Here is a 15646-nt window from a genome sequence, read left to right on the forward strand (position 1 = left end):
TGGCTGGCTATCGGTCTTCATATCTGAATATGTATTGTGGATTTAATTTGGAGTGCAGCTCTGAACAATGGGCTCCCACAAGCAGTGAATCCCAGACCAGACAATCCTGATTAAAATTAATTTGGATGTCTGTGGTGTGGATGCTAATCAAGAGGGGTGAAGGTTGTGTGCAGTTTCAAAGAAAGCATTGTCCATACATTGTAAATTTGGAGTTGTCCTTTGATGTTTGGTACATAAAATATTGAGCCCTACGTTGGGCCAGCAGATCTTTCAACCAAAAGCGTCTCCGAATGATGCCTGCTGTACCTTGTTTTATCGAATAAAGATGCTGCTTTGTATCAATCAGCAATTTTCTCCAGTCACTTCATTCACACAACAACAGTGATCATCAGTAAATAGATTAGATGATTGTTATCTGTACAAAGTGTTGTCTTTAAATTTCTGGCTCTAAAGATGTTGCATTCATCACATTATTAAAAGGTCAGTGATTTATACATCATAACATTATTGTAAATACAAGAGTTAATAGCACACGGCAGGAGAATTTTCTGTGGTGCATGGTACCTGTCAGTGAAGAGAGACATTAAACACATCCTAGGGAATCACCACTCATCAATAAACACAAGAGATTAGAATCCACTTCATAACATTTTTTGGCCAGTGTGGATGGAGACTTTTTTTCAACACTGTTAAAGTGTAGGGAATATCTTACCTCCTTTGTCACATATCCATCCTTATTTATGTCATATAAATTGAAAGCCCATTTTAGTTTATCTTGTATTGACCCACGAAGTAAAACAGAAAGACCCAGGACAAAATCCTAAAATGATAGAGAATCAGGAATTAAACAAATTCTCAGTTTAGGAACCAACATTGAGCATTATTAGATGGCTCCGTAAGAACACATTTCACCACAGAGGTGTTAGAAATGTGTCAAAAAATCGAACTCAGGCCAAAGGCAGTACTTCAATATCACCACAAGGTGGCACTGTCACAGAGTGTTCCTGCAGGACCGAAAAAATTGAAACAGGAATTCCACTTTCTCACTTTCAGAGTCTCCTGAGTACTCACCATTTTGGAACATTACTGTCCCAGTATCATTCTGCTAGATTCCTCCCCTTATCAGCATTGTTAGCAACTGCTGCTGTTCCTTAGTTCCCTCCGTTTTAGTAGGTTACTTCCCCCAGGCATTGGACCATTTTGTGCGTTCTTGAGAACTGCTTATCTATCCTTCTTTGATTGGTCAGCCACACATGATTCGCATCAGACTTAAATAACTGTGATAGTCTTTGCACCATGGGGATATTTGAGACAACGCGCAGTGACATGACATGGTAATGCATAATACAAGAAAAATATAACAACAATGAAACATGATCCTTTCACAGACTGATCTATCATGGAGCTGACCAAACCCTACTTAATCATGTTAGGAAAGCCAACTTTTATTGGGTACTTTTATTCCCTTCCACTTCCTTTGACATTTAAATTGACAAAAGGGAAGATGACACAAAGGTTGGAGGTGTTGTGGATAGTGTGGAGGGCTGTCAGAGGTTACAGCAGTGTATTGATCGGATGCAGAACTGGTCTGAGAAGTGGCAGATGGAGTTCAACCCAGATAAGTGTGATGTGGTTCATTTTGGCAGGTCAACTGTGATGGCAGAATATAGTATTAATGGTAGGATTCTTGGCAGTGTGGAGGATCAGAGGGATCTTGGGGTCTGAGTCCATAGGACACTCAAAGCTGCTGCGCAGGTTGATTCTGTGGTTAAGAAAGCATACGGTGCATTGGCCTTCATCAATCGTGGGATTGAGTTTAAGAGCCAAGAGGTAATGTTGCAGCTATATCGGACCCTGGTCAGACCCCTCTTGGAGTATTGTACTCAGTTCTGGTCGCCTCACTGCAGGAAGGATGTGGAAAACAGAAAAAGGGGCAGAGGAGATTTACAAGGATGTTGCCTCGATTGGGGTGCATGTCTTATGAGAATAGGTTGAGTGAACTTGGCATTTTCTCCTTGGAGCGACGAAGAATGAGAGGTGACTTCATAGAGGTATATAAGATGATGAGAGGCATTGATCATGTGGATAGTCAGAGGCTTTTTCCCAGGGTTGAAATGGCTAGCATGAGAGGGCACAGTTTTAAGGTGCTTGGAAGACGGTACAGAGGAGATGTCAGGGGTAAGTTTTTTCACTCAGAGAGTGGTGAGTGCATGGAATGGACTGCCGGTGACGGTGGTGGAGATGGATATGATAGGGTCTTTTAAGAGACTCCTGGATAGGTACATGAAGCTTAGAAAAAGCTTTGCTTTGGGTAACCCTGATGCACCATCAATAATTCTAGGAGACTAGAAGTGAATGATAGGCTTTCATTAACAGTGAGAAAGGGAGCACGACATGTCAAAGATTGAGGGAGGAGCAATGCCCCAATAGCCTTTACACCGGGGTCTGTGGGAGGAACCACAGGAGCAGTCAGCAGAGGGGTGTGTCCAGACAGGTATATATAGTTTACCACAAACCCTAGGTAATTTCTAAGGTAAGGAAGTGTTCGGCACAGCTTTGTGGGCTGAAGGGCCTGTATTGTGCTGTAGGTTTTCTATGTTTCTATGTTTCAAAAACAAGTTGTATTACACTGGTTAGATGATAACAAATAAAGTGAGCATAAAAGGAGCAATTACAAAGGGAGAGGATTATGCCAATGAATTGTCATAGGTGGCATTCTTTTGTATTGTGAAAGCAAGGAGTTGGGGAGGGGTGTGGAATTGTGGCTGCTTGTAAGGAAATTGCACACAGGTTAGGTCCTCCAGTACAGTTAGAAACCTACTGCTTTGTTTAATTATCTGGATGAGTGGGTCTAAAACTGAATGAAATGTTATGTACTGAGGCAGGGGTTACTGTTACAGTTAAGAGTTAACATTGTTATAAACTGTAAGATTGTGGAAATACAAAGACTGTAGTAGTGAACAGTTCGACGTTATAGTTGAAATATTTCCTACAATATATATTTTGTAGACTTGTGCTATTTTAATTTTATGCTATTTGTAGGATTTACATTTCTATTTGGTTGCAGTGTTGCACAGTTGTGACAAACTTTAAAAAAAACAGCAGAGTTATCCTGTTCTGTGAGTCTTGGTTAGTTTCAGCACAACCTGATGGATTCAGGTTGAATACAGATAATAGGTAAGGGGGGGGGGGCAGTCCCATTGTATGAGAATTGAATAATAATCCATGGATCTCCATTATCTGCTGTATAATTATATCCAGATGACATTACCATGATTGTGCTTTGATGTTCTAGTTCACCACATATAATTTACCTAACCTGTTATAATATTCTGAGAGAATAACATTTCATGTTGATGACCTTTCAAATCTATTTATTCCTGGGAATTATAAACCAGTAAGTTTTGCATCAGTGCTGGGCAAACTATCAGAGATGATTCTTTGAGATAGCATTTACAAGCATTTGGGAAAGCACAGTCTTATCAGGGATAGTTAGATTGGCTTTGTGAGAGGCAGATCATGCCTCACAAGACTGAATTCTGTGAGCAGCGATGAAGTGAATCGATTCAAAGTTCAAAGGTTCAAAGGGAGTTTATTTTCGAAGTATGTATATCCTGCTGTATACTACATTAAGATTCATTTTCTTGCAGGCATTCACAGCAGAACGGAGAAATGCAATAGAATCAATGAAAAACTACGTAGAAAAACTGACAAACAACTGATGGGCAAAAGAAGACAAAATGTGCAAGATAATGAGAAGAAAATTTGTGGAGTCCTTGAAAGTGAGTCCATAGATCATGGAATCAATTCATAATTCAGGTGAGTGAAGTTATCCATGCTGGCCCAGGAGCCTGATAGTTGAAAGGTAATAACTGTTCCTGTACCTGATAGTGTGGGAACTAAGGTGCCAATACCTCCTTCCCGATGGCAGCAGCCAGAAGAGATCATGGCCTGGATAGTGGGTGTCCATGTTAAAGGATTCTGCTTTCTTGTGGCAGCACTCTTGTAAATGTGCTCAATGCTGTGGAGGGATTTGCCTGTGATGCACTGGATTATGTCCACTATTTTTTCTAGGCTTTTTTTGTTTGGACATTCGTGTTTCCATACCAGGCTGTGATGCAGCCAGTCAGGATACTCTCCTGCTGTGCATTTATAGAAGTTTTTCAAAGTCAAAGATAAAGGTAGAGCAGTGGATGTGGTATATATGGACTGTAGTAAGGTATTTGACTAGGTGTCCCATGGTAGCACACTTAAAAGGTGGGAAACATGGTATCCAGTTTGCTTACATGCATTCAGAATATTAATCCTGCACATCATTGACCAGTGAGATTCCACAGGAATCTGTTCTGGGATCTCTGGTCTTTGTGATTATTTTAAAAGACTTGGATAAGCAAATGGAAAGGTGGATTAGTAGGTTTGCAGATGACATGAAGGTTGGTAGTGTTGTGGTTAGTGTAGAAGGTTACCATTGATAGGATGCAGAGCTGGGCTGAGAATCTGCAGTTGGAGTTTGTTCCAGAGAAGTTTGAAGTGATTCGCTTTGGAAGGTCAAATTCGAAGGCAGAATACAGGGGGTAATGGTAGGCTTCTTAGCAGTGTAGAAGAACAAAGGGATCTTGAGATCCTCATCCACAGATCCCTCAAAGTTGCCGCACTAATTGATACAGCATTTAAGAAGGCATATCGTGTGCTGGGAGAACGGGTTCAAGAGCTGGGAGGTGATGTTGAAGCACTAGAAAACTCCGGTTACATCACCCTTGAATCATTGTGATCAGTTCTGGTTGTCAACCCAGGTAAGTGTGACATGGTTCATTTCGGTCTGTCTAATATGTTGGCAGAATATAGTATTACTGGTAAGACTCTTGGCAGTGCGCAGGATCAGAGGGATCTTGAGGGTCTGAGTCCATAGGACACTCAAAGCTGCTGCACAGGTTGACTCCGTGGTTAAGAAAGCATACGGTGCATTGGCCTTCATCAATCGTGGGATTGAGTTTAGGAGCCAAGAGGTAATGTTGCAGCTATATAGGACCCTGGTCAGACCCCACTTGGAGTACTGTGCTCAGTTCTGGTTGCCTCACTGCAGGAAGGATGTGGAAACTATAGAAAGGGTGCAGAGGAGATTTACAAGGATGTTACTCGGATTGGGGAGTATGCCTTATGAGAATAAGTTGAGTGAACTCGGCCTTTTCTCCTTGGAGCGACGGAGGATGAGAGGTGACCTGATAGAGGTGTATAAGATAATGAGAGGCATTGATCGTATGGATAGTCAGAGGCTTTTTCCCAGGGTTGAAATGGCTAGCAAGAGCGGGCATACTTTTAAGGTGCTTGGAAGTAGGTACAGAGGAGATGTCAGGGGTAAGTATTTTATGCAGAGAGTGGTGAGTGCGTGGAATGAGCTGTTGGTGGCGTTGGTGGAGACGGAAACAATGGGGTCTTTTAAGAGACTCCTGGATAGGTACATGAATCTTAGAAAAATAGAGGGCTATGGGTAAGCCTAGGTAGTTCTATGGTAGGGACATGTTCAGCACAGCTTTGTGGCCTAAAGGGCCAGTATTGTGCTGTAGGTTTTCAATGTTCTTATGTTTCTATGTCTCACTGTAGGAAGGATGTGAAAGCATTAGAGAAGGTGCAGAAGAGATTTACCAGGTTGATATCTCATGAGGTTGTGTGAGCTAGGGATTTTCTGTTTGGAATGACAGAGGATGAAAGGTGAATTGATAGTGGTGTATAAGATGATAAGAGGTATAGATGGAGTGGACAGCCACCTTATTTATAATAAGAGAGGGCATAATTTTAAGGTGACTTGTGGAAAGTATAGGGGGAATAACAGAGGTAGGCTTTAAACACATAGAGTGGTGGGAGTGTGGAATGCACTGCTGGTGGAGACAGATACGTTAGGGAGATTTAAGAAACTCTTAGATAGGCACATGGATGAATGAAATTGGAGAGCTATGTGGCAGGAAGGGTTAAATTGATCTTGGAGTAGGTTAAAAGTTAGGCACAGCACTGTGGGATGAAGGTCCTGAAATGGGGCCGTACTGTTCGATGTTCAATGTTCTAATATGAGTTATTCATTTATCTTGCTTCTTTCAATCATATATAGCTCTTTTAAGTTTGTTTTTTCTCTGATGTAATTAATCGCTCAATACTTTTTATAATTCTTTCTGAGTATTTCTAATACATTCTACTAATTGTTATCCAAGCAATGTTCCAACTTGTCTTGTGTTTTCCATTTAAGGTGATAAATTTAGCTCACCTCCACACTACTTGCCTTAGTTTAACCCTCTTTTTACAGACTTTGTATTTAATCAATTAATCCAGACACTGACTGTTACCTACTGTAAATGTGGACTGTTTCAATGAAAACACTTCCCTTTTTCCCTGGAGTCGGGACAACATCCAATGAACTGAAACCTGAATCTTAGCAGTACTGCTAATCTTGCAATCTCTTATACTACCAATATGCACACAAGTCTAGCATCTGTGGAAGTAATGCTACAATACATAAAGGATTCTCTTTTCTGATTTGAATATTTTATCCTACCTAATCAAATCTTACTGTGTAGTCCATCATTGATTTGCCAACTAGATCACTCACTCTTCTTCAAGTTCTGTTCCAGGAGGTTAATTACTGCTGGCTCTGACAAATTACAACCCCCAGTCAACTGAGAATGGTTACATTCCACCCTACTACCCTCGCCCGTTCCACAACCACCGTTCTCTTTGTTCCTCTCCCAAGAATCACTTCATGTTCCTGAAATCTTAGTTTTCATTAGCACAGGTAGTACCTATTAGCCAATGTGAAGATTCTAAAACATACGCATTTGAATCATTGGTGTAACAAGATTCATTTGAGTTTACTCCTCTGCACACACGTTGGGGGACTTGCGTGTCAAACCACTTCTTCCCTGCATTTCTCCTGCGCTGTGAATACTCTAATTTCTGTGAACAGCTGCAGTAATGTGAGCTGGATTTTGTTTTGGGACAATCACATAGAAAACTGACAAAAGGCCATTATTTCAAGGAACATATTTTGATAAAGAAGCAAGATATTGGCCGGTCACTTTTGTATAGCTTTAGATCGTCAAGTGACTAAAATTGTGCTAATTCTCAACTTCAGTAAGTTATACAAAATATAAAACTCACCTCAAAACTTACTGAACCATTATGATCTGTGTCAAAGGCATTAAACAGAAAATGTGCATACGTGGTTGCATCTGGAATGGACAACAATGTATTACTTAACAAGAAAGTTGAAATGTATTATATGCTGTAAAACTTTCAGTTCTAATGAACTTTATTGGATTTGACATCAGACAGAACTGACACAATCTATAAAAGATAAAAGAAATTCAAATAAGCCATAACTGTCTAGCAAAAGGCATATATTCAATTTAATCTTGCAAAGTAAATTCATCACATTTTTGGTCACTGTCATTTTTCATTGCCTCTCTATTAGATTTTATCAGGAGATTTTAGGATGAGACAAAATTCTTTTCTTGTTGAGACACAGTGACTATACAGCTAACTGAATTATAAATTGCTCCTCAATTAGAGATAGTCACATTCATGTTGCTATTTCAATAAATATATTCTCCCATTTTTTGAGATGGCTATAGAATTTTAAATAACTTGTAAGGTGTTGTGAGGATGAGCTCCTTCAAAGGATGTGTTTTTGTGGGAATTCTGTGGGATTATAGATGAGAAGGAACCTCTTCCAGACTATTATTTAGGGACCTGTTTCAGAATGTACAGGGTTAAGGAGGGAACGTTCCCAATGCAAAAAAAAGTGTTTTATATGGCCAGTATAGCATGAGCATATTTGTTGATATCTTGGTCACGTAATACACAACATAATGAATGAACTGATGGCATTTGTCCATAATTTTCAACTTACCATATGAAATTAAAACCAGAAAAACACGAGAAGTAGAAACATTTGGAAACCCAAGCCTGCTATGACATTCAACAAATTCATGGCTGCTAATTTATCTCAACTATTTTCTTGTCCAATTTTCATAATCTTTGTTTTGTTTTTAGTCTCTACACATCTTTCCATTTCAGCTTTGAGCTTAATGACTGAGCAACGAAAACCCTCTGGGGGTAAGAATTCTGAGTACTTGCAGACAGAATTGAAGGTATTTCTGTTTATCTCTGTCTAAAATGTCTAATCCTTTTTTCCTGGGATTATGCACCTAGATTTTAATTCCCCAGTCCAAGAAACGAGCCTCTCGGCATTGACTGTTTCAAGATCTCTTAAGCCGTACATGCTCCATTCTCCTAAAAATGAGCGCCAATTGGCCAATTTCACCCACTTCTATCATCACATCACAACCCCTCACTACTTTGAACATTCCAGGATTGAAAAAAGTCAGATATCATAAGCTTTACAAGTTTCAACTAAGTTTACTGCCCGAGTAGGAAATTTTGCATATGGCTTCTTTTCATCGGAACTGTCTCTGGCCTGACTAAGAAAAATTCCATTCTGGAATGTTCCACTCCCCTAACACGACCCTCCTTAGATCTTTCAAATAACAAACAGAATAAAAAACATAGTACAATACTCCGTGTAGGGAAAACACACACAAACTGCCAACTGTATACATTCACCTAAAGCTAAGAGTTAAGTTTCTGTATTGAAAATGTCCTGATTTAGTTTAATTGGAAGGTGGCAAATGTTATTCCTTTGTTCAAAACAGGCAACGTGGATAATCTTGGAAATTATAGACCAGTGGGTGGTGGGCACGAGACCCCTGTTCTTCGTGACTATAAATGACTTGGATGAGGAAGTGGAAGAGTTGGTGAGTACCTTTGAAGATGACATGAAGTTTGGTGGTGTGGTGGATAGTGTAGCTGATTGTTGTAGTTACAACAGGTCATTGACAGGATATAGAGTTGGGCTGAAAAGTGGCAGACGGAATTCAATCTGTAGAAGTATGAAGTGATTCACTTTGAAGGCACAGTACAAGGGTAATGGCAGAATGTTTAGCAGTGTGGAAGAACAGAGGAATCTTGGGTTCCAAGCCCATAGATCCCTCAAAATTGCCACACAGGTTGATAGGATGGTTAAGAAGGCATATGGGGCATTGGTCTTCATTAGTTGGAGGAGATATTGTGTGAGATATTATTTAAGTTCAAGAGCCATGAGGTAATTTTACAGCTCTATAAACTATTCTTGGCATATTGTGTTCAGTTCTGGTGTCTCATTATAGGAAGGATATGGAAGCCTTAGAGTAGGTGCAGAGGAGATTCACCAGGATGCTGCCTCTATTAGAGAGCATATCTTATGAGGACAGGTTGATCAAGCTACAGTTTTTCTCTTTGAAGCAAAAGAGGATGAGAGATGACTTGACAGAGCTGTTTAAGATGATAAGTTGCATAGAATGGACAGCCAGCTCCTTTTCCTGGGTGGAAATGTCTAGTATGAGGAATATAATTTTAAGGTGATCAGAGGAGGGTATAGGGGAAATATCAGAAGTAGTTTTTTTTACACAGAGTGGTAAATGCAAGAAATACACTGCCAGGCATGGTGGTGGAGGCAGGAACATGAGGGATATTTAAGAGAATTTTAGCTAGGCATATGGATGAATGAAAAATGGAGAACTATATGGGAGAGAAGCATTGAAATGAACTTGAGAGTAGGTGGGCCACAGTATGATTGTGCTGTAGTCTTCTATGTTTGATTTTCAGTGTCTTTCTGTAGTGTCTCTCTTCAAAATCTTTCCTACAATTTCTCCATATCTCTCTTCAAAACTAATTTTTAATGAACATAGCAGTTACCCTTTCTAATTTTCTCTTTGACTTAGTGTCTCTTTTAACTCCTGAGGCATAATATTGTATCCCATACACAAGCCTTTGAATTGTATCTTTAACTGTACAACCATTTGACACCTTTGCAAGAGTGCAAGTAAGGTTAGGTGAAAGCCAGGAGTGTGAATAGATTATGCTACTACTGCTTCAAATGAACTGTATAAATGCAAGCTAAAACCATTGTTGGCTTCATAATATGCAAGATCCAATTTTTTGTGGATTTAACATATTTCTCACTTCATAAGATGAAGGGTAAGACGAATGGACACATACCATTCCTCATAGAGGGATCAGAAGTAGAGAGAGTGAGAAGAGATGTCAAGATTTCTGAAGATTTAACCTGGTCCCAACATATTGATGCAGTTACAAAGAAGGCAAGACAGCGGTTATACTTCATTAGGAGTTTGAAGTGTTACATACCCTGTGGGTATCTTGTGACTGTCTTATGACCATGATGTAATTGAGTACCTGGTGAGCATGATGTAATGGTCTTGTGATGGTGGGGTGGTGTAATTTCCTGCCAGTGGGATGTCATGTGATGGCCTGTTCCAACAGGTATAAAACGGGAAAGCCTTGCTGTGTTTGTTGTTTAATTCATCAGTTACTCCGTAATGCTGCATATTCGTCTCATGATGCAGTTTTGTTTTAAAGTTGAGTTTTATTTTCTATCTTAAGTCTCAAAGGTTATTGCCGGCAGTTTGGCCACAACACTGCCAGTTTTAGTCCAATCGGAGAGTGAAGAATTTATCAAAGTACGGAAACCCGAAGGGTTGTGTAAAGTTGGTGTTGTTGGTGGTAATATAGGATCAACTTATTTAATCTTCGTTCAAAGAGACAGTTACCTGCATCTGAGGTAATCACTGCTATAAGAGCAGAAAGGATTGGGGCAGTGTTATTCGCCAAGGAAAAGGTCAGTTCCTTTAAGCCGTTTTTATTTCCTTTGTTATAAATCCTTCGGGCAAGGCATATTTCGGCTGGGATCAGCAGTAACATCACGTCATTGAGGAATTCGTTACTTCAGGAAAGTCTCTCCTAATTGACTGTATAAATCAATTGGACTTTTGCATTTACCGCTTTTAAGAATTCTGTTCACATTTATCGCTTTAAGAACTGTGTTCGCATTTATTGCTTTAAGAACTGTTTGAGTTGCCGTATAGCAGTTAACTTCCGGTTAAATTAGTCGTTTGTTTACTTTTCATTTGTTGTCGAGCTGAGTTTAAATAAATGTTTCTTTGTTTATAAAAAAACAAGTTGTCAATTCTATATTCATTGTTGCTGTATCATAACAGAAGAGATTTGGTATGTCAATAAATATACTCAGAAACTTCTATAGTCATACCGTGAAGAGCATTCTGACAGGCTGCATCACTATCTGTATGGAAGGGCTACTGCACAGGACTGAAAGAAGCTGCAGAAGGTTGTAAATCTAGTCAGCTCCATCTTGGGCACTAGCCTACAAAGTACCCAGGACATCTTCAAGAATCGGTGTCTCAGAAAGGCAGTGTCCATTATTAAGGGCCTCCAGCACCCAGGGCATGCCCTTTTCTCATTGTTACCATCAGGTAGGAGATACAGAAGCCTGAAGGCACACACTCAGTGATTCAGGAATAGCTTCTTCAACTCTGCCATCTGATTCCTAAATGGACATTGAACCCTTGGACACTACCTCACATTTTTTCATATGCAGTACTTCTGTTTTTGCACAATTTTAATCTATTCAATTAACATATTGTAATTGGTATATCTATTTATTTATTAATTATTATTTTATTTTGTTTTTTTCTTCTTCTGTATTATGTATTGCATTGAACTTTTGCTGCTAAGTTAACAAATTTCATGTAACATGCCAATGATAATAAACCTGATTCTGATATCTAGAAATAAATACACAAAAAAAATTCTTTAATTTCTATGTGCCTTATATTTCGCCTTGAGTGTAAAGTTCCTAGAATCAATTTAACATTGTTTAAACTTAAATACAATTTTCTGTTCTATGTGTGAGATATTATTGGCTTTGAAAATGTTGATTAGATTAAATTAGATTAGATTCAACTTTATTGTCATTATGCCGAAAACAGATACAAAGCCAATGAAATGGTGCTAGCATCTAACCACAAATGCAAAGAATAGTGTTATTTACAAAATAACTGCAAATAAAAAGTAAGTGCTACAGCACACAAATATAAAAGTACTGAGACAGTACAATATGGGTGCAATACTGCTTAGCACTGCAATGTGAGGTTCAGCAGGGTCACAGCCTCAGGGAAGAAGCTCTTCTTGTGCCTGCTGGTGTGGGAGCGGAGGCTCCTGTAGCGCCTACCGGTTGGGAGGGGAGTAAAAAGTCCATGGTTAGGGTGAGATGCATCCTTGATAATGTTTTTCACTCTGCCCAGGCAGTGTTTATGGTAGATGTTCTCAATGGTGGGCAATTGGGTGCCGATAATCCGCTGGGTTGTTTTCACCACACGCTGGAGTGCTTTGCAGTCTGATACGGGACAATTGCCATCCCACACTGAGATGCAGTTGGTGAGTATGCTCTCAATGGTACAGCGGTAAAAGTCTGTCAGTATCCTGGGACAGAGGTGAGCTTTCTTGATGCTCCGCAGGAAATAAAGGCACTGTTGTGCCTTTTTGATCAGGATGGAGGAGTTCAGAAACCAGGTGAGATCCTTGGAAATGTGAACACCAAGGAACTTGAAGCATGATACATGCTCCACTACTGCTCTGTTGATGTAGCTGGGGATGTGAGTGTGGCTCCTAGCACACCTGAAGTCCACAATGATCTCCTTGGTCTTCTGGGCGTTAAGGGCCAGGTGGTTGTTGGCACACCACATGGCCAGGTACTGACCTCGTCCCTGTAAGCTGTCTCGTCATCCCCTCTGATGAGGCCGACAACCGTGGTGTCATCTGCGAACTTGATTATGGAGTTAGAACCATGTACAGGAACGCAGTCATAGGTGTTATTTTGTCAAATTTTCTAGAAATTGCACAATAAAATGCTCCAATGAATATTTTCCATTCCTAGTTTAAACCATTCGCACATGCTTGGCTTTCACCTAATTTTGCTTGCACTCCTCAAGAGAGCTGTGAAGTTCAAGATCCATTTCAGAGACTTGTGCACTTCATATTTCATATATATGTGCACTCTACCAATACAGGTGGTCCTCATTTTTCAAATGTTTACTTTACAACAGCTCGCTGTTACGAAAGACCTACATTAGTACCTGTTTTTGCTAACCAAAGAGGATTTTCGCTTTTACGAGAAAAAGACGCCTGCTTTAAATGTGTGTTTACCCCGAGGAAGACTACCATGACTGTGAAGTCTTGAGCGGGCAGTTGTGTGCGCGTGTGTGTACGTGTGTAGATGTGTACATGCGCATGCATATATGTGCCGATTTTTTTTTTCTCCATATTGATTTTGGCTCACTGTATTCCTGATTCTGATAAGTGAAATTACACTGTACATAAAATATTTCTACTTTATATAGGCTGTATACAGTATTTATCATATCATTCCTGCTTTTACTATATATTTGTGTAATTTTACGTTTTATGTGTTATTTGGTATAATTTGATTGGTTATTTTTGGGTCTGGGAACGCTCAAAAAAAATTCCCTTGTAAATTAATGGTAATTAGTTCTTCATTTTATGACATTTTGGCTTACAAACGGTTTCATAGGAATACTCTACCTTTGGATGGCGGGGGAAACCTGTATGACTAAAACTATTTTCCTGGTTATTTACTTATTTAGGGATTCAACATGGAATATGCCCTTCCTGCCCAACGAGCTGCACCACCCAGGCACCCACATATCTAACCCTAGCCCAATCATAGGACAATCTACAATGACCAATTAACCTGCTTAACCAATTGTTAACCAATTAACCAAAGTATGTCTTTGGGATGTGGGAGGAAAGGGAAACACCTGGAGGAAACCTATGCATGCACATACTCTTTACAGGTGGCATCAGAACTGATCTCCAAACTCCCATGTGATAGCATCTCACCAACCGCTAAACTATCATGGCTCATAAGTATTATCTCGTAACTATTTGTGAAATTTTGCCATGTTCAAGATGTAGTTGCTACTTTGTTCCAGCAATAATTACACTTTCAGACCATTTTCATTAGTATGGATGAGTTTGAGCCAATATGAGGAGTGCAATATAAATTAATAGCTTTGCATTATTACAAGTATTGGTGTTATCTCTATAAATACTCACCACCCTGGGGAAAGAACTGTGCATAAATCTCTTTGAATGTCTCTTCATTTACTATCCCACTGGGACATTCCTGGAGATGAACATACACAAATTAAAAGTCCTATCTGCTGAAGCCAAGTGTAATCTCACATTGATCTCCGTATTAGCATAGCAGTCACTGTAAATTAGATATATGTACATCATGTAATTTCTTACAAGAATTGTTGTCACAGAACTGCATAAGAAATCACTTAATATTGTGGTTTTAAAATCAATTCAAACATTAGTTTGGTTTCTAGTGCAAAATATCTTTCAAGCTTATGATCTCTAAATTAATAGTAAATTGTTTGTAGCTTGACAATTGTGAAATTACAATCCATGGCAGTAAACGTGTGAGATATTTTCAATGTGCACTGTAAGTGTGTTGAAAATTATATTTTTAGTTAATTATTAAACTAAACAGTTCTTATGTCAAAGCAGACGGATTATAAATTAGCACCAGTTAGAATAAACTATTAAAAAATAACAACACTATTGTAACTGTCTAGAAAGGGTTTTCCTCAAAGGGCCACTAATACTTTGATTTTTCAAAGCTGACATCAATTTCTAACATAAATTCTTTGTCCTAAAATACTAATTATATATTCCTCTCCAATGTGCTACAGGAGTTGAGTAGATAAACTTCTTCAGATCCTTTGTCTTCTCATTGGACAAGTCATTTTTTGTAAATTGATACCAACATCAGGAATTAAATTGGGCTATTAATATTTGTCTTTCTTCCAACCAATCGACTGTCAAATTTTCCTAATGAAGTATGTAATTTAAAGAGCCGTTTCACACAGGAACTAGTGACTTTTTTTCAAACCTCTGTCTATTTAATTATTATCTAATTATTTTCCATTATTGGTTGTATGAAAGCTAGCAAAAGCTAGCCAGATAAAGAGCTATTCTCACATTTAGGTCAAACAGAGCAGGGATATAGTTTCCTAAAGGACATTGTGTTGAGTATGATTCAGCTCACTGCCTGGAACTGCTCCATCATCAACCACCAAGAGCTCTCACTACTCAACAATTACGCACCCACAACCCTCTCCCCATGTTGCCCTCAAACCAGTAGTAACTTTTTACAGAGGCATGGCCTAATATATAGCTTGCATGAGAATAGACAGGAGCAAAAGAAATTCCTAGCAAATGCACATAATTACTGTAATTTCCACCACTTTTTGAAGGGAAAGTTCCCTCCCTGGTTCTCTCTTCCATCTGCATATAATCCCACCCCCTTTCTAGCAGTAGCTTTCCTTGCTACTACAGGAGATGCAGTTCCTGTCTGTTAACCTTTTCACTTCCACCTTCCAGACACCCAGCTATTCTTTTCAAGTAAACCATTGATATATATAGCTCCTTCAGTTCAGAAAACTGGATTTTTTGCTTGTGAAAAGTTTTTTCTCCACAGTGGAGAATTCCTTCGTTTAGCTTGCAAAGGTGAGTCCAAACTTCCATTTGCCTCTCACTTTAACTCTCCATCCCACATTTATAGTAACCTCAGTGTCTTAGTCCTCTTTTGTTACTGCCAATATCAAGAAGTAAAGTGTCATCAAGGTATGGTTTTTCATGACTTGACTATGAATTCAAC

The 15646-nt window shown here is 39.2% G+C and overlaps 1 protein-coding gene across 3 annotated transcripts in view; it reads right to left on the reverse strand.

The window, feature by feature from the left end:
* The window catches only part of kcnip4a (potassium voltage-gated channel interacting protein 4a), a 283163-nt gene that overhangs the window by 16680 nt on the left and 250837 nt on the right, over positions 1-15646 (reverse strand). For all 3 annotated transcript variants that reach the window (XM_059988950.1, XM_059988948.1, XM_059988949.1), the window contains exons 3-5: positions 14035-14104; positions 7147-7217; positions 713-820 (exon numbers count right to left, since the gene is read on the reverse strand). In XM_059988950.1, the coding sequence (XP_059844933.1) occupies positions 713-820; positions 7147-7217; positions 14035-14104 (249 nt within the window). The remainder of the gene's footprint in view (positions 1-712; positions 821-7146; positions 7218-14034; positions 14105-15646) is intronic.

This window comes from Hypanus sabinus, chromosome 14, assembly GCF_030144855.1.
Source record: "Hypanus sabinus isolate sHypSab1 chromosome 14, sHypSab1.hap1, whole genome shotgun sequence".
Classification (NCBI taxonomy): Eukaryota; Metazoa; Chordata; class Chondrichthyes; order Myliobatiformes; family Dasyatidae; genus Hypanus; species Hypanus sabinus.